Source organism: Pundamilia nyererei, unplaced genomic scaffold, assembly GCF_000239375.1.
Source record: "Pundamilia nyererei isolate P.nyererei 1_Seehausen unplaced genomic scaffold, PunNye1.0 scaffold00331, whole genome shotgun sequence".
NCBI lineage: Eukaryota > Metazoa > Chordata > Actinopteri > Cichliformes > Cichlidae > Pundamilia > Pundamilia nyererei.
This window is the reverse complement of record NW_005187732.1, coordinates 448,395-470,089: the sequence shown is the minus strand read 5'-3', so window position 1 is coordinate 470,089 and position 21,695 is coordinate 448,395. Positions and strand designations below refer to the sequence as shown.

The following is a 21,695-nucleotide window of genomic DNA, read 5'->3' as shown; positions in this document are numbered from 1 at the left end:
CACCAGGGCGTGACTGAAGAAATCTGCGAAAATTTTACCTGATGGTTTTCCTTGAATTGACACATTTATGGAAAACATTAAGAATTACGTGAAGGAAAGTAAGGCTAATATTGTCAGGGAGAATGAGGAGTAGAGTGCTGCGTCTTTATTTACACTTTCACTAGTTCCCTGTAGTGACTCCTTCCAAACACTTCACTCTCAGTAGTCAGGTCATCAGCAGAGTATGCACAGCCCAGGCTCTCTTTCCTGAACAGATAGGCTTCATGTCAAGTAACAGCTATATGTTGGTGCTGAATCAAATCAGTCAGTTGGGCAGTACTCTTAGCTTGACAATGCTGTCATGGTCCTGGATTGCTGACCCAGTGTTTTGTGTTTTTTGGTCCTGTCAGTTTTTTATTATTAAAGATCATCAGGATGATTCTTAGGTTCTTTATTATTAAGTTTTTCAACTGTGTCTCTATAGTCACCTTTTTCTGTAATATATTGTCTCAGTCGCCCATTGCACTTTGTCGAGTTGTCTCTTGTTGTCTATGATCTTGTTCTCATGTGTTTTGGATTCTTTGGATTTCTGAGCTCTATTTCTGTACTGTTTGTACAGCATTTTGAAACCTTGGGGCGACCGTGGCTCAGGGGTCCTTGGGCAAGACACTTCACCCAAGGACAAATTCAGTCTCAGGGCAGACTTGCCTCCACCAGTGTGTGAATGTGAGAGTGAATGAATAGTGGAATTACACATCGCTTTAGGTGCCTTGAAAAGCGCTATATAAATAAAAAATAAAATGCAACCCATTACCTTAGCATGTGAGCAAAAAAAACAAACATTACTGTATGAATGATGAATTACTGGAAGTCAAAGCTCTACAGCAGACATGTGGGAAATTGTTGAACTTTACAGCTCATCACTGTATAGTTAAAAAACTGAAAAATGAAAGGATGCATTTGCAACAGTGTAATATAATCCATGTATTTCATGTACCAAGGTACCCACACTCAGTCATAGACACAAACAGGACCACATACGCACTACGGTGAAGACAGTTACACAGACATGAGGCACAGAAGCTGCTTTGTGCATTCAAAAGAAGGACACGTCACTATTTGTTACATGTCCCCACATCCAGGCTGTTAGCAGACAGTATGGCAACAGGAATAACTTTTTAAATGTTTTATTACAAAACAACGTGACAAAACAATACACTTTATGTTAAAATCCACACTCACAACATGAGGTGATGGTGTCTTTGAGTCTATAAGGTCCATTCCTAGAGACTGAAATGAATTTCACATCCTTTGAACGACTTCTGTCTCAGTGATGGTGAATCTGAGCAGTGACAGAAAGCAGCATTCAGTTTCTCGCGTCTTCGCTGCAACTACACTTTTCCACAGTGACACAAGTCTGACGGACCTTGAACCTATCAGCCTCTGCACATCTTCGGCAGAGCAGAGAGGGACAGCCCCGTCACAGTCACTGCAGTCCATGTGAAGGCTCCTCAGTGAATTTATGGTTCTAAATCTCTGTCGGTGACGTTTCTCTGTTTGAGGCCCAGGTCTGACCGGGCAGTCTATGGCTCAGCAGTCCTTTGGTGCCTTTGATCCCATCGAGTTTTGGGATTCAAGTGGTGTGTGTGAAAAAGAGAAGCACAGACAGCAAGAGACAGAGAGACAGGCGGTGAGAGAGAAGTGCACTTTTCCTTTCCAGGAGAAGCAAATGAGAGCAAACAACAACAGGGGTTAAGGAGAAAGACAATATGGCTTTTCCATGTCTACAGATGTAGACGTTTCATCTTTGATTCTTTGTAATATTAGAATTATGTAATCACTCAGTTTCAAGTCCATTATCACCTGTTCACACTGCTCATATTTACATTTATATGTACATCGGCGACAGCTCTCATCCTGAGTTACTCATTATAAGAAGTCTATGCCAACACTGTCATATGATTTCTGTCCTGCAGCTCTCTCTGTGCATAACAGATCTCTCACATGCTTGGACATAAATTTATATTTCTCATAAATCTCTGAAGTCTCTCTCACGTCACAGCTCGTATTCAAAGGCATTTGGCAGTAGCCACTTTGCACTGATTCCAGTAGTTTTCAGGTTTTTTGGAGGATGCAAAATGGTATCGAACATTTTCATATCGAACTTTCTTCACACCTAGCCAGCGGTGCTGGTGATTTAAACATGGTAAAGCTGGAGATCTCCTCTTCTAGTCTTTTCATTCCTTCCCCCAACCCATCCCTCAGACCCTCCTCCACCTCTTCCGCCTCCCCTGACTCTCTCTCTCCCCCCTCAGACCTCACTCTCTCCCGCTCCCCCGTCCTTCTGTCCAGCATATCTGGTGATAGAAATTCAGGGCCAAGCCTCTTCCCGCTGCCGCTTGTGTTGCAGTTGGCGTACAGAGAATTCCCATGGCCGTTGCTGGAGTTGCTGCTTATCAGAGTGTCGCTGTAACTGTGCCCACCGTTTCCATGGTTGCTAAGGAGCGTGGTTGTTGTGGTCGAAGTCGCCGTCCCGTTTCGTTTTTCCGCCATCCGGAATCCATCCGAGAAAAGGCTGGAGCTGCTGGGAGATTGAGGAGTGGCCGAGGAACCCAGCAAGTCCCGCCCCTTTCCCGATGACAACGAATTATCTGGCAGGTCGCGGGCAATCCCACACCGCCGTTTCACAAAGAAGATAAGGACGGCGACAAAACTTAAAACTAGTAAGATGGCAAATATGTACAAGGCCAGGATATGACGACCTTCGGATGTTGATACTTTTCCGACACTGGGAGCTTCTAGTGTCAGATAATAGGCTGCTCTGCGGCAAGGGGTGGGGTCTCTGACTGCCGGCCCCCCCTCCTAGATGAGAGAAATAGCACAGACAAAAAAAAGTCCTTATTTTCAAATAAATAGCAAAAAAAACAAAAGAAAAGCAAACACAGGTCTGCCTCGTAGCTTCATACCTGGCACGTGCAGACATAGTTTCCCAGATTGTCGTCAGTGACAACCACCTCCAGGTCAGAGTTGTGCTGCCTGGTGTGTCTGTGGGGAGGATACTCCCAGCTACAGGGCCGAGGGGACAGCTGGACGCACGACAACAAGAGGCGCAGGCCCCGGAACACTTGCAGCACTTGGGGCGATGGATTGCAGCGACCTGGAGCGGAGGGCGAGAACGGAGACAGCGAATAGCTGATTAACAAAAGCAGAGGCATTTTCACTCACAATCACACTGGACGGCGACGATCACGTTATCTTAAATGAAAGTATAAACTTACCTTCTGCTACATTACACTTTTTTAAGGCAGCGTCTACCACATCACCGGGACCGGGCCTGCACACAAGGGCAAAATTATAACATATTATATGTTATAAACGCTTCTTACATATAGCTCAATTTTCTGTATTACATTTCCTTTTTTTTTTTCCTTAGGAAAACATTGGTACACGAAAGTATTGCTGGAATAAAAATGGGTCACTGTGGTATTTTATAACCTTATACAGCTGCTGCCTGCCTTTCATTTCCATTTTTCTGGAAAATTTCCAATTCATTGTGATATTCCTGTAGTACTCACTCTTCTGTTGTTTGCTTGCAGGCTTCCTCCTTTGTGCTCCACACACAGCCCAGTCCTCTGGCTCTGGCGCACACCTCACAGCTGCGATACAGAGCGCAGCCTTCAGCTTGGACACGAGCCAGAGACAGAGGGCTGCCCACCAGAGCGTGGCCCTGGAAACACGGAGAACAGTTGCAGAATCGCTGAGAAATGGAACGAAGCACGGCTGTGCTTATAGTATGTGTATGTACACGTGCGCTCTACCTTGTGCAGTAATATATTGTTAACAGGTTCCTGTGATGTGAACAGAGTCGTCTCCTGCAGTAAGGTGACATTCTGGCCCACTACTGCCACCTGGTGGAGCTCCCCACGGTCTGCAACACATTTTTTTATTTATTTTTATTTATTTAATTATTTCACATTCGTGTCACAACTTCTAATACAACTTGTGAAAGTTTAGGTTTTTATCAATTTTGCATTGACTTCAGGATTCAGTTTCTAAGGACCATTATCTTTATCTGTATCTTAGTTCAGCTTTAGGGAGCTGTCTCCATTAACTACAATTTTAAACGCACTACAATTTCTATATCCTTCTGTCGTCTCTATTGTCTGATCTCTCACCTGTTCCTAGATACAGCACTGCTGCCCTCTGCTCCTCGCTGCCGTCCTTCAGATTTACAGCCAGTTTGGTGTAACTGATTCCCTTTCGAACCAGCAGGGATGCTGCAGTCACACTGTTCTCCATCAGAGGGTGGTCTCTCACAAATGTCAGCACCTTGTCAGGAAGTTTTAGGGAGGACTCAAAGCCCTCCGCCTTTAATGCACTGTTTAAACACTATTATAAAGAAAGGAAAGGGTGTGTCTTAGTATTTTATGGTAGTAAAGTCAAATAAAATGCATGCACTGATAGATCATTTAAAGTTTGAACTTCCAAAGGGCTTCACAATATTTCATATGTGCCTCCTTTAAAATGTGAAGATATCATGTTTATAGAAATAACTAAGGTATAAATTTAGCCTGGAATTGATTTTCATCTATTATTTTTTAATATATAGAGCTGAGAACTCTTGCAAAACCAAATGTTATAAAGTCTATACATCCGCCTCATCAGAGTTCACATTATAAATGCACTGGATGAAGATTTGTGGAACTAAAATCTGAACAGAGGATTGAAAATCAGCCTGTACTTGAATAGATGGCTAAAATTAAGATAAACAGATGGCTGTACTTTTGAACATGTGTGCCACCCTGTTAAATATAACTGTTAAAATAAATATATGTACACCAAACATATTCACTAACTTCTCACAGATTAAAGAAACTGTGTTTTTACTCTGACCTTTTGGGAAAAGGTCAGAGTAAAAGAGTATCTTTGGATCATATCCAGAAGGACACGTTGCTAATAAAAGAGAACAAACCTCATTTAACCTCAGTTTTAAATGCCAAACAGATCAAGTATTTTTGGCAGGATAAAAACATATTGGACCAAACAAGTTACGCCTTGGATCAAAGAAATGATTCCTAAACATCCACTAGAGAAATTCACATAATGTCTCCTCCTTTCTGAACTTTAAAGAGGATGTTCAGTGTAAACCAAGCATTATTTAGATTGTAAAATCTTCTACAACAACAATAAATCATCCGTGATGTTTGCGGGCTGCCATATTTAGATTCAGAAAAGCAGTGTAAATCATCGAAAATGTGAAAGTGCAGTTTAATACCTGGCCAGGCCGCGGTGAGGGGATCGGCTCATGATTGATCCAGTTGTCGCAGCTTTTCTTCAGCTCTTTAAATGGACCATCCAACACTTTGCTGATGTCAGACAGGCTGAAAACACACACGGCCGACAGGTCTACTTGCTCCCTGTGAGGAAGGGAAAATAAATGTTTAGCATGATGCTAAGTATGGAAGGAAAAAGCTCATTTTTTAAAAAGAGTAAAATCACATCGTCTTTTTTTGGAAAATAAGCATGAAGCTACAGCAAGTAAACAGCTTCATGCTTATTTATACTTTTTATATCATGCAATTGAAAACTGTGAATGAGCCTGTATTGCACCATATCCACTGATAGATCATCTATATTTGGCTACAACAGCAGAAGACAACAGCAAGAAACTACATTTCCAGTGTTACAATATCTCGTATGACCAAGGCTCTGCTCTGGCCTCTTGGTTACTCTTTGGCTTACCACTGGGAGGTGAACAGTCCATAGAAGTGTGTGCTGCTGGGGTCGCCTGGAATATGTTGCATGGTGAAAACATCAGTTAGGACGTTATAGCGCTGGCCGCTGGGCTTGTCCTCGCACACCAGCTGAGCCTTGAGAAAGGTGGTCCAACGTCGCTGCAGAGTCTTCATCCCTCCCACATCAGACTGAACAGACAGAGTTAATCTTAACAGGGATTCAATCACATATAGGGATCAATGATTCAGTCAAGACAGTGGGTTACCTTGCAGACCCGGGCCACCCTGGGTACTTTGACTTTGGTGTAGAAGTCATACTCTTTGGCCACCTCGTTAAAGAAGAAGTAGATTTTGTCATCGTCTCCTGTCGGGTTTCCTGCGGACTGCTCTATGAAAGCTGAGCTGACAAATTCTGGGTCTGAGAGAAAAAACACCCGCAGACACACAGTTCTAATTATCCTTGTGGGAAAGTGCGGGGTCAGCATGTGTGACTGTGGGCAAATGTGTCTCTTACCGCTGAGCCAGTTGATGGATCGTTCAGTTCGGATGCGCTCCTGCTCAGGGCCCGTTGCCCGGGAGATGTCGAAGAGTGTTCCCAGGAAGTTGCTGGTAGCTGCTGTGTAAAGGAGACCATCTAAAAGGCAAAAAAAATGAGAGAAAGGCCAATGTTTATTTTATATAAAGATATCAAGAGAGCTTAAAAACTCTTGTTTAAAATTTTCATTTTGACCAGGAAACTTAATCAGTCAATCACACACAGTGGTACTTACCTGCCATAATAGCTGTGTAATGCTGACTAGGCTCAAAAGGACACTTTCCCTTCCCTGACTCCATCCTCACCACTCCATCAACTTCTTCCAGAGTAAATGTAGTGGCATTCTGCAGAGAAGAGAAACAAAGGACTTATATTTCCTAATTAATTACAGGCTTTTCTGTCTGATCTTGTACAGATTGCTTTTTGGCAACTTACACTGTTTCATTCATAATTCATTCATTATGAACTCCTAAAAATAGTTACTGTGAGAAGGTGTTGCTGAAGCCTGGAAAAGTCTTTAGACCTCACTGCAGGTGGTGTATAAACGCATTATGGGTACAAGTGTGGGAGATCCATCTGCACTCATTAATGCTGTATGTGCAAACTCAAACCCATTATGTAACCATATTGTGGCTCGCCTGTCTGTATGTCTGTCTGTTTGAGCGGGGTCAGAGGTCATCATCATGCATCAGTCGCTAAACTACAAGCGCATGGACGCACTCACCAAGAAGGCACACTGAGGGTCGAAAGCATAGGTACCGCACACATAGATGCGACCATCTCCTAGGAACTCCAACAGTCGGATGTAGTTCCTGCAGTCGCCCTGCAGGGGGAGACAAACAGTAAAAAATAAAGGCAACATAGAAGGCGTGATACTGTTTCCATTTTAAGCTCGGTTTAACAATCAGGACATACATCAAATATGTTCATAATTACACATGTTTAATAAGAGTTAAATTCACATTGGATTAAGAATGATTTCACTCAGTGAAAAAGGGCAATAGGTATGTTATATGATAAAATAGCCTTCGTCTACACTGATATATAAATAAGTTTCGTTATAAACATTAACTTTCTGCCTTTTTTTGTTCTTCTTCTTGCTGAACACCAAATGATTAATGATTTTCAAAAATGTTTTGAACTTTGAGACAAAAAGGTGTTTTCTTCATGAGCCGTTTTAAAGAGTTTAAAGGGTAAAGAGTTCAGTTTTGAACAACAAAACAGGAAATTGGAGATGCCTCGCTGCTGGAGGTGACACCTGAGATTCCCACTGCTATCAGCCGAGGCCTCACACACACACACACAGGCATGAAACTTGAGATCATCCACTTTCATGCATGACACCAGATTACACATATATTTGAGCAAACTTTATTTTTCTTTCCTTATTGTCACACATCAGAAGCTGTTATGGAAAAACACCCTCACTGTCCCATGCCAGTTACCAAGAAACCATGACGTGAGCAATTTCTACTAAGCTCTGTGTGTGTGTGTGTGTGTGTGTGTGTGTGTGTGTGTGTGTGTGTGATGCCTTGTGTGTGTGTGCCATCCTGGATGAGCTCCAGGCCTGATTCACCTCCCCAGAGACCTGATCCTCTCTGATGCACAGATCGTGTCACTCAAACCAGCCCTCCCCAGCCCTCCATGCTGGTACAGCTCCACGTGAGTTGGACAGAGAGCCAAAAAAGAGAGCGAGAGAACGAGAGAAAGACAGAAGTGGAGCTCAGGCTGGTAACAAAGGGATCAGCCTGGGATTAGCTATTTCATTGGCCCCAAATTAACCCCATTCATACTAATAAGCTTCATTCACAATCTGGCATGGGGGTGGCTCGAATGGCTCTATTCTATTCTGTTTGATTTTATTGAATTCTTTTGTACTCTTGATTAAAATGGCCTCCAATTATACATCTTTCATAGTAAAAACTTTAATGACTTCGGTGCGCATCGCAGAAATAAAAAGTCCTGCCACCTAAACATCTAAAAGCTTTTCATGCTTGCTGACATTTACCTGCTCAAAGCAATCTCCCGGTAATTACTGATGTATGTGTGTGAGAGGACATGGTCCAACTTTTTTTTCCTGACCTCATGCTCCGCGCTCACCCTCCATTATCTCTTTCTGTCCAGCACTTTTCTCACTGCTTCTCTTCTGCAGACTTTCTCCTTGCAAGCACTTCCACAACAGTTTTGACAGTGCAGCATATCCAGTGATGCTACTGTAGTACCTGAAGTAAATTAAGTAAATATTGATTGACAGGGGTTGTTTTCGTCTTTCCCTCAAAGCCTCAGCTTAATTTGATTTAATTTGAATTATATAGCACCAGATTGAAACAATAGTCATCTCAAGCCACTCTATATTATAGGGTTATAAACAGTAACCGAATCTCCAACGATCCACTTTGAGCAAGAACTTGGTGACAGTGAGGAGAAAAAAACTCCCTCTGAACCTGAAGATGACACATTAGTGCAGTTTTAGTGTCTTTCAGCTGAATGACAGACAACTAATTATGAGTAAGGACTCGGCAACAGCAGGAAGGAAAAACTTCCTTTTCACAGGAAAGAACCTTCAGCAGAACTTGGCTCAGGAAGAGGAAGCCATGTGTTGTGACATGTTGGGGTGTTGGGGGTTACACCGGAAAAGATTCAAACTTACAAACCAAAAAATCCCAAGAAGCATTTAAGATTTTAGTATCAGTGAAGCAATAACTAGTAAAGTATGATGACTGTATACATGCACACCCACTACTTACTAAAGCTTTGACGTTTTCTTACACCTTATGATGAATGCGATGACAGAATTAAACTCAAGTCAGATCTTTTATCATATATCCACGTCTTTTCCTGTAATCCTGTAGTTAGTAATGTCCTGCTGATAGGAGTAAGCTATTACTAACGTGTCCTTATTTGTCTCTGAGTCTGCAGTTTTCACATGATTCACACACACACACACACACGGGCAGGTACTCTCTTGTTGAGTCTATTGTCTTGTCTCTGCAATCTTCATTTATTCTCCCCTGCACTTCCTCTCTCTCTATTGGTTCGACTCCCCTCCTGCGCCCCCTCCCCCACTTTTTTAAACCATCTGACTCACGTATATTCTTGTAATCAATGCCTTTGTAGAAAAAAACAACCCTTTCCTGGCTTTATCAGTCTATCACCTCCTTACAGTAGAGAACAGCAAACTGTGCTGATGATGTTTACGAAAAAACAGGTCAAAACTAATTGCACTTCCTTCTCTTTTGAACCGCTGACCTTCCACTGGCTTTGTTTATCTTTGATTTGAGAGATTTTCTTCTGGTCTGATTCAATTTGGAGCATTATCCAGTCATTTAAGGACATCTTTTGTGTTTTTCTCAGGCCGCACACTCCACTATGCCAGCAAAAGATCTGGTTCAGTCTGTTACTTTTTGTTTAAACCAATAAATCAGTCAGGTACAAGAAATGTAGATCAAGTGTGTGTTTCTGCGAGCAGTTAGGTCAGAGCAGAGTAACATGCTGACATGTACAGTGGAGTGGATAGTGCACTCTAGTTAATCAGTTTCCGTAGTCAGTTACTGGACATCTGTGAGTCCACATCCACTTCATTCTGGGTTTTCATCTCTATCGCTCTCTCTCTTTATTTATATACACACATGCACGCGAGCACACACACACAGACACACACACCCCTACTGGGGCATTGGCATAAATCCCAGAACTTCCCATCCAATGCCCAACAGCACAGGTTTGTAAAGCACACACAAAGACACACAAATGTACGGCACAGCACAAAATAAAAGCAGAGACATGTGACATCTAAGTCTTTGGTGATTTATATATATATATATATAAAAGCACTAACCTCCTCTTTGTCTACATTGGTTTCTCTTAATGAAGACCTAGACTTTGTTGCATGCATCAAAATCTTTACAGCTTCAATCGATAACCATGCGCTTAGTCATGTGCACCATTCATGTATATATGGGTGGAGTATGAATGGACTCTCATACATATTATTGGTATATCTGATAAATGCATTGTCTCCTCAGTTGCAAAGGCTGGGATTCGTCATAGCTTATTATTAATACCTTCTAGTCCACTGTGTTTATGTTTATCCAGCAATCTTTGTAAAACAGTTAAGCCAGATATTCTCATTTACATAGCAACTCAATTAATATTAGAAACGATCAGCGTAGTTCATGGACATTCAAATGGTTCATTAGATTTTATCTGGGTACGACTGAGCTGAGTTCCTGCAGGAAGTACAAGTTTCAGTGCTGGCTGTGTTTTCCAGTCTGTTCTTGGGTTTCAAACAGCAACAATGGAAGTCAAAGCCACATTTCAGAATAGCAAGATTTAAGACAGTACTACAATTTTGCATTAACACCAGTTTGGCTGAACTAGACAAAAACAACACACAAGCAGCACACATGCACTGTTCTCACCTCTGTCTTTCCCTTTCCCTCACATGACTTCCTCTTGTCGTCTGAGACGTCCCAAATAATCTGCAGGAAGAAAGAAGATACACAGACGTAGTAAGTCTGTCAGTTTTCTTATACACAAAGATAATACAGGCTTTGGCAGAGAGCACCAAATACAACACAAAATATATTTAATGCTTTAAATCCACAGCTGTACACCGCTGTCGCACTGTTAGAAAGAGTTTCACTTGTTTGCTGGTAGGTAGCATAACAACAGTAACTGCAGTGACTCCAGACACGCTAACACAAGTATGGGACAAGTTTGACTATTATATGGACGTATGCGACGGGGGACGCATATAGCCTGATTCTTTTTGATACACCCTGTATTCAGTGGTTTAATGCTGCTGCCTGGTTACTCACACACTGGCACTGCGCCTACCTTTAATGGTTTTTTTTCATTGAGCTTCTTGGTGTCTACAGCCAGTATGGCATCCCTGGCACCCAGGAACAGCATGCCCGATGAGCGGTCCAGCAAGAAGGTGCTGAAGTTTGCCACATCGCCGAAAGTCTCCGAACCCAGGATGGTGTCTGTCAGACAGAGGGGGTGAGAGAGGGTGATATATGTCAATAACAGGATCTAAATGAATTTGGAAAGACACACTCAGAAAACAGGGCTTGGAAAAAAAATACATCTGTTCGCTGCCTCATTGACCCATGTAACTGTGGAAACAAATGGTTGGCAGGATGAGATTATTAAGCAAACACCATATTCCCAGCAAGAAGTTCTAAAGAGATAAAGGGATGGAGGGATGAGAATAGGAAGGGAGAGATGAGCGTAACCCGTGTTTCACACTGTCCTCTTACACAATCAGAGCAGCAGATTAATTCCTAATCTCTCGGAGACTTTTTCATCGTTCTTTTCACTCGATGTTTACCGCCATTTTTCTGCCCTTCTCTCTCTGCAGTGATATACTGTTTACAACAAAGGCATCTTCCAACTCTTCCGTCCTTCCTTGCAGCTCTCTGGAAACAACCTTCTGTTTGCCTCCTTTTTAAACGCCGTCCTGGTTCAAACGCAAATCCACTGCAGAGGAGGAAATACAACAAACTAAATTATGCATAATCATAATGTATAATACATAACTGATTCATCTTCTACATAATACATGGTGTGTAATATCAGCCATAATTCTCTCCTTAATCTAAAAACTATCAAATGAATCAAATCCCCGAAGCTTTTAAATTGTGTTCCAGCTCTTGTTTGCTCTCTCACTCAGTCACTCTCCCTCCCACTCTTTCAGCTCTAGGACAAAGCGTGTGTGTGTGTGTTTGTGCGTGTGTTTGTGCGTGTGTGCGTACTGATGTCCCAGCTGCTGAGAGGAAAGAGCACAGCTGTGTGCTGAACTTCTTTTGAGTACTGGTGAGAGATTGTGTGTGTTTGTGTGATTTAGCAGTTTTTTTAAAGTCCTCCAATGTCACCCTTTTTTAGCCTCACGAAGAAAGCCAGACACGGCTTCGCCTCCAAAGAAGGCGGGGCCGGCGATTGGTTTCGACGTCCCAATCAAAGACACAGGAACACAAAATAAAGAAGCGCCATTGCACCACAGATGACAAATCAGATGACAGATAAATGCTAATGAGTGCAGCATGTGGTGTTAATTTAACCTCAAACAAACTAACAAGAGCAAAACAGATAATGTGCATTACTCACTGCACTTGCACAATTAAACAATTAATGAATCATGACTAATGACTAACAACAGAACCAACTCCCATGTTTGTTCACAGGGCAGACGTGGCTTTATAATATGAGAAACTGTATTTATCACCTATATACACACATTTACTGTCAAACTCAACACCTAGCACCTAAAATCTAAAGAAAAGGTGTCCAACATAAAGCCTGGGGGCCATAATCGGCCCAGCAAAGACTGCAATTCAGCCCGTTAGAATGCTTTGGAAAACATGAAGGAGTGCAAGGAGTTTTTGAACTGTTAACTGTATTTTCATAGTTGTTACAGCTTTTTCTATTGATAAAGACCTATCACATCGCCATTAATAGCACAACAAATAGCTAAGTAATAGATAAATGACAGAAATGTTCCTTTTTTTCCACAATTTACTTTAGAAATTTCTGTTTTGTAACAATGGGTATATGGGTGAAACAAAAAAGAGCATTATTATGAATCTGGGCAATGAGTTACCAGAACATCTTCTGTAATCTTACACATTTATCATGTAAAAAATTAGAGGTTTTGTTGAATTTGCACTTCTTTTTCTTATATTAAGAGTTCAACTTAAATGACCATCATTTATGTCTGGTTTAAATGAAAAGTTTGTTTTCAAATGTCGAATCTCCAGCTAAGCACGCATCTATTTCTTTAAAAAAAATCATGTGAATCACTTGAATATTCAGTGGTCTTAGGCTCAGAAAAATGATTGGAAAGCCTCTGGACTGCCCAGTCCACATCTTGAAGTTTCCTTGTGAACGGCACTGAACACAACACCTGTAGCCTTTCTGTAAATATGCTGAATCAGTGAGTTAAATGTGGTTGACAATACAATAATACAATACCTGATGTTTGAGCCCTGACTGCAAGATAAGATGGCACTAAAACATAGAGTAGCAGCAGCTCAAGCACAGAAAAGTCAGCTAACTGACGCAGAACAGCCTGCTACAATCTCTCTGAAATCCCTCACAGTTTACTATGTTTACGTTGTTTGCCATTTATGTTTACACTGCCTGTTCATTGCCTGCAATTTTATACAATCCATGCACTATATAAACCCTCAAAAGCTCCCACAATGGTAAAGAGAGCAGCATTTATGGAACGTATAGTATAGATAGTGAATATTGCAACTGTATTATATTAAAGTTCCAGCGAATTACGATGGTTCACAGTAGCATCTGAATTCTAATTTAAAAGCTTTCTTCAGAACAACTTCTGTGGCTGCAATACAGGAAGTGATGTCAGATCCCTTCCTGTGTATGTATATCAACATCTAAAGTTAACTAACTTTACCTGGTCTATAAATAAATGTGTACACCGCAGACCAAATAAGACTGAAAGCAGCATCACTTCTGATAATGAAACCAAACAAGAGATAACTGCGTCTGCATGCATGCTTCTCAGAAATACTGCATTACTTCCCCTTCAGTGAAAAGCCATGTCACCATCAAAATGGTCATGAACATGCTTCAAATCTACGAACGCCGCCATAAGAGAACAAGCAGCATTCCTTTGTGCATTTCTTACTTAGAAATTAGAACGATAGAGAGGAGAGAATTATAGCGCACAGCCTCTATTATTATGCAGGGAGGGCAGGTGACACTGACAGACGTTAGAAAAATACAGAACAGGCAATGCAAACAATCTAAAGTACACAAAGATTTGTTTCTTTTCTATTTAGAGGTAATTTCAAATTGGTGATATACTCCACAAATTACGTAGAAGAAAGCATTCCTGGAGGAAAATCCTGCGAGGACCACAAATGGAGTTTGAAGGAACACGACGGCCAATTTGGCAGCTGTCGACTAAATGATTAAAACGAGAACAATCATTTTCTTTCTTGTTATAGTGGGTGGGACTACGTCAAGTCACTTTTATAAATGGCGCTCGGCGCTGACACGGTTTTCCACTTAGAGCTCATCTGGGTGTCCGTCTGTGTGGCATGGAAAAAAAAAGACCCCAACATGCTGACATCTGCTTGTAACTGAATCACAGACATTTTCACGTCCCCCCGCCTTGAATCCAGACTCCCTCATCCAGTCAGTCTGTGTCTGTTTCCTGTAACATTTCACATGAATGTCATTTCTCATTCACTAAGAAGCCATCTGTTCGGCTAAAAAAGCCTCCAGGCAGTCAACAAGCGAGAGCGGCACTGATTTGCTAGTGGAGGGTTAGCACTTCCTGAAAAGCAGCCAATATTAAGAAGGAGAGTGAGATCAATATAATAAAAGGAGACACACACACGCACAAGCACACTTGTGTGTTTATGTGTGAAGTGTTGCCCTTGATTAAAAGTTTTTTCTTTTGGAGTGTGGCGTCCTTCTTTTTGCTTTTACACCCCGAGCTACTGAAATAAACAGCTCCCCTCCTCAATCTGTCAGTCAAAGCTGGCTTCAAATGAAAGACGAGACAGGAGGCAATAAAGCATTAGAGACCTCTCCCTCTCGTTCTCACTTTGTCTCCTTTTTTATATTTGTCACTTCTCTTTATCTGCTCTGTCATCATCCACGTTTTTGTCACCCTGCAGCTTCATAGCACCAAAAGACCCCAATTCTTTAAACTCCCTGCGCTGCCTACTTCCTCCTGCTCGACTGATACATACACACACAGAGAGACCCACACACAGAGCGAAGCAGACATGAGTGTTTGTGACAGAGGCCGAAGGCAAAGTCTGGAGAAATGTCCTTGTGAACTGGGAGACTCATGCACGTGGGTCCACCACCTGCTGTGCACCCTAATGTAGGGAGATGATTCCTAGAGCTACGCCATCTGCCCTTCTCACTCACACACCTTCAAAACCAATCCATCCAGAAACACACAGCAGAAGAGGCGCAACGAAATACTGTGCAGTTTCTTCTTTTTCATCCCATATTCGTCTTTTATCTTTACGATGACATCGACATTTTTTTTCAAGGGTTTTATGAATACATTTGGTTTGACGTGTGTCACAGAGGGGAAAGAGGATGCTGCGCAGGTTAGGGTAAATGCCTCCTCTTTGACGGCAGGAGACTGCAGCGCACAACCTACCGCATCCCACTTCCTGTGTGTCATTGGAAAAGGACACATGTTGCAACAAACAACAGGAGGTCAGGATTTTGTGTTTTTAATCTTTCAAATCCATGTGTTGTGCTGTAGAATAAAGTAGATTAGCACACTAAAGGGTTATTAGAATGAGGCCTGTGTTTAACCACTGTACAGCTTCTTCACAGCGTGGGCACATTGCTACATTAATGCATTTTCAAGCAATTTCTTCTTTTTTAGCTCTGTTTTGCCCGTCATGACCTCCTGAGGAACACATCTGGCATTTTAACTAGTGTTTGGTGCTGAGCAGATACTCTGTCAGAACTGCCCGGGCTTCAAATAGCATGAAACTTCTGTGAGACTGAAATAAATGGCAAAGTTACAGGTTGGTTGTAAAGCACAAAAAGGACCAAAAGAGTGTAGAATAATCCTGTATTCTCAGTAATAGAGCTACAGTAAAAAAATAAATAAATTTCTGCAAACTTAGATGAATTTGCCAGCAGCAGTAAAAGATTAACAGCTTCTGTCGAGCAAATTTGGTAAAAATATAGATTTTACTGTTAGATTTTATTGTTTTCTTTTAGTTAAGTGAAAAGCAGCTAAAGCGTTCTGACATTCTGTTTGATTTGTGTCCGCCCTGTACATCTGCAGCAGCACAGCGGTGCAGAGGTCAGCATCGTTGCCTCACAGCAGGACGGTTTCCGGTTCAAAGCTGTCCTTACTCTCTGTGTACCTGGTGGCCGCAGGTGGAGCTGTCAGACAGATGAAGCTTTGAGTCGTCTAAGACTAGAAAGGAGCTACACAAAGGTGATTTGTTTTCCAAGTGTGCTGGTGAATAATCACTTACTGGGTGTGTTGCAACTAATTTTCCACCTTTTTTTAAAAGAAAAAAAGATCCATGTCTGCACCGTTACATTATATACAAAACTGTTCAAGAATAGTTTAATTAAGGTTCCAAACCACAAAAGTGCAAATAAGTACCCTCTGTCAAGGGCACAAAGGCAGGACTGAGTGAGGCTCACTAAGGTAATTTATGTCTTAACTGTGCACAGGGACCTGCTGATTATATCGTGATAATCATTTTTCTTTCCCCGCCACAAGCGCAGTCACACACAGAGATCTGATTATTTCTTAGAATAAAGGCCTTTATTCTCCTGTGTGGATAAATACATGTATACAAATATAAAAGTCGCAACCACTAAGGCTCATTTTTTAAATGCTGCGATAAGTCGAATGTTACTGAAACCACACAGAAGATGCAGGTTTCGTCGAGGAATCGGGAAATGCACGTTAAAAAAAAAAGATTCATATGATGCATCTAGAAAACCTGGTGACCTTAAACATGCTGGCAAAAAAATCACACCCTGACTTAAAAGCGACTGGTGTGAGTATAAATGAATAAGTAGTCCTAAAATACAAAATTCTCTCCCCTGCCATGAATCATTCATTCATTATACATTAAACATGACAGAGAGACAGCCAGGGAGGGAGGCCGACACAGAGTGTGTGTGTGTGTGTGTGTGTGTGTGTGTGTGTGTGTGTGTGTGTGTGTGTGTGTGTGTGTGTGTGTGATGGGGGTATCCATTAAGAGTTTAATAAACTGGCTTTTGCTCTGGGGGACCAACCTTGACTGCAGGGCATTGTGGGACTGGACCAACCAGGAAGTGATAAATTATACACCTCCCTTGTTCAACTGTCAATCAAAACCGACGGGATGGAGAGAAGAGATGCAGAGAGGCGTACACACACAGGCTCCTGCCCCCACAGTCTCTCAGTCAGCCCCTACGGTGAGACAGGACACAGCTGCACGAACAACACAATCCCACACTCTGCAGAAACACACATTTATAGCACTATCATCCACTCAATGCCATTTTCCAATTTTCCAGCTGCTGTTTCCTCTGAATTGTTCTGCAGCAGTCGGGGGCAGACGCACTTCAAAGGTTAAAAAGGACAGACCAGATTTTGGCAGATTGTCCCATTGGGCAGCGCGCGCATTAGCCGGCTCCCCTGCTCCATGCTAGCACTTCAGCGTGCATTATGTTGAATGAGAGCAGGCAGCCAGTGTCATCCAAAAGCAGACAACCATCATGTCTGTTACACGCAGCCATAAATCCTAACTGTTTGAGTGATAGAAATAATATGGTTAAGCTCAGTGTTGCCAGGTTTGATGCAGTACAAGCAGGTCGAGCTGATGAGCTTTTCACCAGCGCACACCTAAACAACTGTTTTACAAATCTCTCTGCTTGCTTCTGTCAAAGAAATCACGAGAGAGGAATCCATGGTGGGATTTTGTAACTCCGAAGACACGACCCCCATACAAGGTCATCGTCTACGCTGTAAGAGCTAAATCCATAAACATCAACCCAGTCATGTTGTTGGACTAAAGCACTGTTTTGCATCTCTCTGATGCAAATCAACTAATTAATCAACTAATTACCAAAGATCGAAGGCTTCACCATTGAATGCAAATGTTTTTTAAAAATGAAAAATAAATTGCCTGTTGCTGTGTTTTACTGTCATCCATCAACTTGTTTCCTGTGTTTAGGCCACACGTTGTGCATTATAGAGGTTAGCGGGTAGCGCTCTCCACTAGCCTCCTCTGCTGACCCGCCTGCGCCAGGGGATCAGTGATGCCACAGCAGGGATGATGGAACAATTGGACTATGAAGCAAATCGCCCAATCCTAGCAGAACTAAAACCTGTGGAGCGAAAAGCTTTTAAAAGCTTCATTTGTGGCACAATGGGTTCTCAAGCAGCTTCTATCAGATTCGGCTGTTGAGCAGTTTCTGTTTTTGGGTAACCACTGAAAATGTAGTCATGAATCTGTTATTCTTCTAGTTGTTACTGTAGCATGAATTCACTTTGCTGATATAAAATAAAGGCTAAATAATTCCACTTTGATGCATTTCAAATATATTTCACAATAAGAAGCATCTACTTCGATTGTGCATGTGTGTGTGATGTTTGGTTAACCCCTTGTTATTGTTCCTCAGCAGCTCATTGTCCTTGTTTTGACTGATGACAGCAGTCGGCTATTCAGCCGTATCCTGTTTCAAAGAGGCGCGCGTTAAAGTGATGGAGAGGGAGGCGGACAGCTCAACGCGGAGTGCTTCGGAATTTAAAATGAAAACGTAAACGTGTAAAGAGGAAAAGGCCGGCCCGCATCTTCGAGACCCCACGTTCGTCTCTGATGATGAAACATCACAGTCGAATTTGTTGGAAATGTGTGACAGAGATCAAAAGGCTTCGAGTCAAAGGCAGACAGACAATCCTCCTCTTGTACTCCTCTGTATTCGCTGTGAATTTCTGCCTTGTTTCAGATGTTAAATGGTCGCACAAGGGCACGAAGTCAGCGTGCCCAAAATATCCAGAGAAAGAGCTCATCATTCAGCTCTTATAAGCAGCAGTCACTACCGATTCAGCCCAAAGCTAAAAAGGCTAAAACCTAACAAGTGTGCGACATGTTTTATGTATGGACGCAACTGTTGATTCCACTGAAAAGTTAATTTCACTGAAGTGCTTGCAGCTGCGGTTTGGTACTTTTACACGTGATCAGGCAAAATCCAAAGAAACACGCTTACTGCTCACATTAGATCAAGTCTTTACCACCTGTAAGAGTAACAATGAGAAACGCCAATCTATTTCATATACATACGAGTTTGAGTATATATAGTAAAATACACCGATTATTTAACAGATAAACTAATATAAAGAGTGACAATAGCTCAAACACGCTGCAGAGCTCTTTTTCTAGCCGCCTGTTTTCCTTTGAGTTAGACATGATAGAGACGCAGCAGCGGGCTGCCTGCGCGTCTGTGAATTTCATCAAGTCAAATGTAACAGCTCGTAAGACATTTAACAGCTGCTATATTAAAATAAAAAGACCAATTTTGCCCCCGAAATGAAACAACTAAATGAAAAACGCAGTTCCGATCAGAGCGAAGTGTCGGGGTTTGCGTGACTGAGCTGAATTAATAAAGCGCATACTGAGAAACCCACAAAATCTTGGGGCCTTTAACGGTGACACGGCGTGTGTAACCGTTTTAGGAGCGGCTGCAAACATTTTACTCCTACTTGAGGTCACGCTGATGTGTTCTTTTTTTAAATTGTGTGTGAGTTTATCGACCTACAGAAAACGAGCCTGCACTCCCCTACCGCAACGATGTAGGTAACTCATTCTGGTGAATCTCAACCGAAGCTGTTTAGGCTTATCCTCTTTAGTTACAAATGAGAAAATTAGAAATATGATTGTAATTAAACAGTTAAGGTTTATTGCAATAATCTAACCTGAAGCTATAAATGTTAATAAATAGCAGGGAGACTCACAGGACTCAAGCCCTTCCTTGTTATAGTGTCAGGACTTGTCTACTAAGGATTAATAAACGATTCGCTAAAGATTCCTTCCAGACATGATTTAACAATCCAGTCAAAAAATTGAGCTTAGAAAAACAATTTCAGTTTGTTACAAACTTTTGACTTTCAAATAAATGAGTCTTTTATGGGATACAGACAAGAATTTAAAGCTTCTGATAAAACCACAGCGTTAGATCTTATATATTGCACCTTTAAACTCAGACTTGGGATAAACACAGATAATATTTCCCTCTCTAATGTGAAAACTTTATTCTTTTATCAATGTGCCTACTTTTTAGGTCATGTAGTTCCATTATCTTTCCTAAGCTCATAAGTGAAGACATCAAAAAATGTGAAATGACCCTGACGCACAGCATCGGCCTCACCTTTCGAGTTCTCACTTAAACTCACTAAAACTCCCAAGGTCCATGTCAAGCAAAGGAGAGGCTGGGAAACGAGAAATGAGAACGTGCAGTATGAAGGAATGACAAGAGCAGAAAATTAGTGAGAGACACGGGGAGATGGAGGAGTACGGGTGAAGGTGAAGCAGAGGAGGTCCAAGGTGACAGTGACTGATCATCCACTTCATCACTTCATGCTCTGCTCCTCTTCTGCTTCTTTGGGGATTTTTTTTTATTGTTCCACTGTTCCTCTTGGGGTGGGATGCTGTGCGCATTTGTGTGTTTATACTTTGATGATTCTCTCCCCTCCTTCTCCCTGTTTCCAGCCTCCCACTACCTTTTCCCCAGTTTTCCCGCTTTCTCTCCCACCCCCAGCCTCTCTCTCTCTCGCTTCTCTCCCCCTGTCTCTCTTTCTCTGGCTCTGGGTGATAAGCAGTAGCACTACTAATCAGGCTTGCCCTAAATTCACCCATGCCCTGTAGGATTAGCATGTGTGTGTGCGTGCGTGTGTTGGTTTAGAAGTTGCATGCCGGCAGCATTCATCAGCTCTCACACGAGATGTGTGTACATACAGCCCAGTGTATATGTGTATATGTATGTGTATGTGCAAGAAAGAGTGAGAGCCTGTATGAATGAGTCACTGAGTCAACACAACCCTGCTATTTTTATCTTACAGTAAGACTGTACTGCTTCATTACATAACTTAAGAATCTCTTAATATCACTGATCATTTATTACATAAAAATAAAAGGCCTAAAATAAACTGCCTGCCTATGGAAAGGTGAAAGAATGACCCTGATAGGGCTGGTGAAATAAAAGAAATCCACGACCTCTCAGCCTCATGACACACCTGTGGTATCAGTTTGAAAATCCTCATTCTTCTTCCTACTCTTCTCGCATTCACAAGATTTTTCGAAAACTTGACCTCTGACCTTGACTTTGAGGTCAACATGACTAAGATTCAAACTCATCCGAGACTTTTTAATAGATAGACCTATTTGTATGAATTAGTATGAATTTCAAAATCCTTTCTCGACTGGTTTTCGAGTTATCGCATTTGTAAACTTAAGCATCTATGCCGCCCATCCAAGGGGGAGACACTAATACCCCGTCAGCCTTTTACAGCTGAGGGGTAACAAAAAAGTCTGGTCTTGTATTTAATATCAACCCCCACAATCATTAAATTCGGAAAGAAACGTGTCTGGAAACTTGCGTTACCGCATGACGCAGTAACATCCTTCACACAAAGACAAGCTCACCTGCCTCACTGTGTTTATCTCTGGCCGGCGAACTCAGACTAAACAGTTAGAGACTCTCCAAAGCCAAAACAGAGCAGGAGCAGCCATAATATCTGTCACACTAGAACAGTTGCTCTGGATCCTTTTTGGCTCGTCAACCCCTTAAACTGAGACAACATGTACTTGTGAAGTCACATAATTACATGCAAATCAGGAGCAGTTCAGAGTTTCCTTCACAAACTGCTTCATCTAAAGGATTTGTAAAGGTCTGCGCGACAGTGCTCGTGTCATGCTGTTTTT

At 42.0% G+C, this 21,695-nt stretch overlaps 1 protein-coding gene across 1 annotated transcript in view; it reads right to left on the bottom strand.

Moving 5' to 3' along the window:
- Window positions 1-1,150: 1,150 nt before the first annotated feature.
- sema4f (sema domain, immunoglobulin domain (Ig), transmembrane domain (TM) and short cytoplasmic domain, (semaphorin) 4F) overlaps window positions 1,151-21,695 on the bottom strand; it is a 55,337-nt gene continuing 34,792 nt past the window's right edge. The window contains exons 2-15 of the mRNA XM_005751883.1: window positions 11,089-11,237; window positions 10,671-10,730; window positions 6,974-7,072; window positions 6,485-6,593; window positions 6,229-6,348; window positions 5,981-6,132; window positions 5,722-5,903; window positions 5,255-5,396; window positions 4,155-4,368; window positions 3,798-3,907; window positions 3,555-3,706; window positions 3,258-3,313; window positions 2,946-3,136; window positions 1,151-2,841 (exon numbers count right to left, since the gene is read on the bottom strand). Coding sequence (XP_005751940.1) covers window positions 2,134-2,841; window positions 2,946-3,136; window positions 3,258-3,313; window positions 3,555-3,706; window positions 3,798-3,907; window positions 4,155-4,368; window positions 5,255-5,396; window positions 5,722-5,903; window positions 5,981-6,132; window positions 6,229-6,348; window positions 6,485-6,593; window positions 6,974-7,072; window positions 10,671-10,730; window positions 11,089-11,237 — 2,444 coding nt within the window. The 3' untranslated portion in view covers window positions 1,151-2,133. The remainder of the gene's footprint in view (window positions 2,842-2,945; window positions 3,137-3,257; window positions 3,314-3,554; window positions 3,707-3,797; window positions 3,908-4,154; window positions 4,369-5,254; window positions 5,397-5,721; window positions 5,904-5,980; window positions 6,133-6,228; window positions 6,349-6,484; window positions 6,594-6,973; window positions 7,073-10,670; window positions 10,731-11,088; window positions 11,238-21,695) is intronic.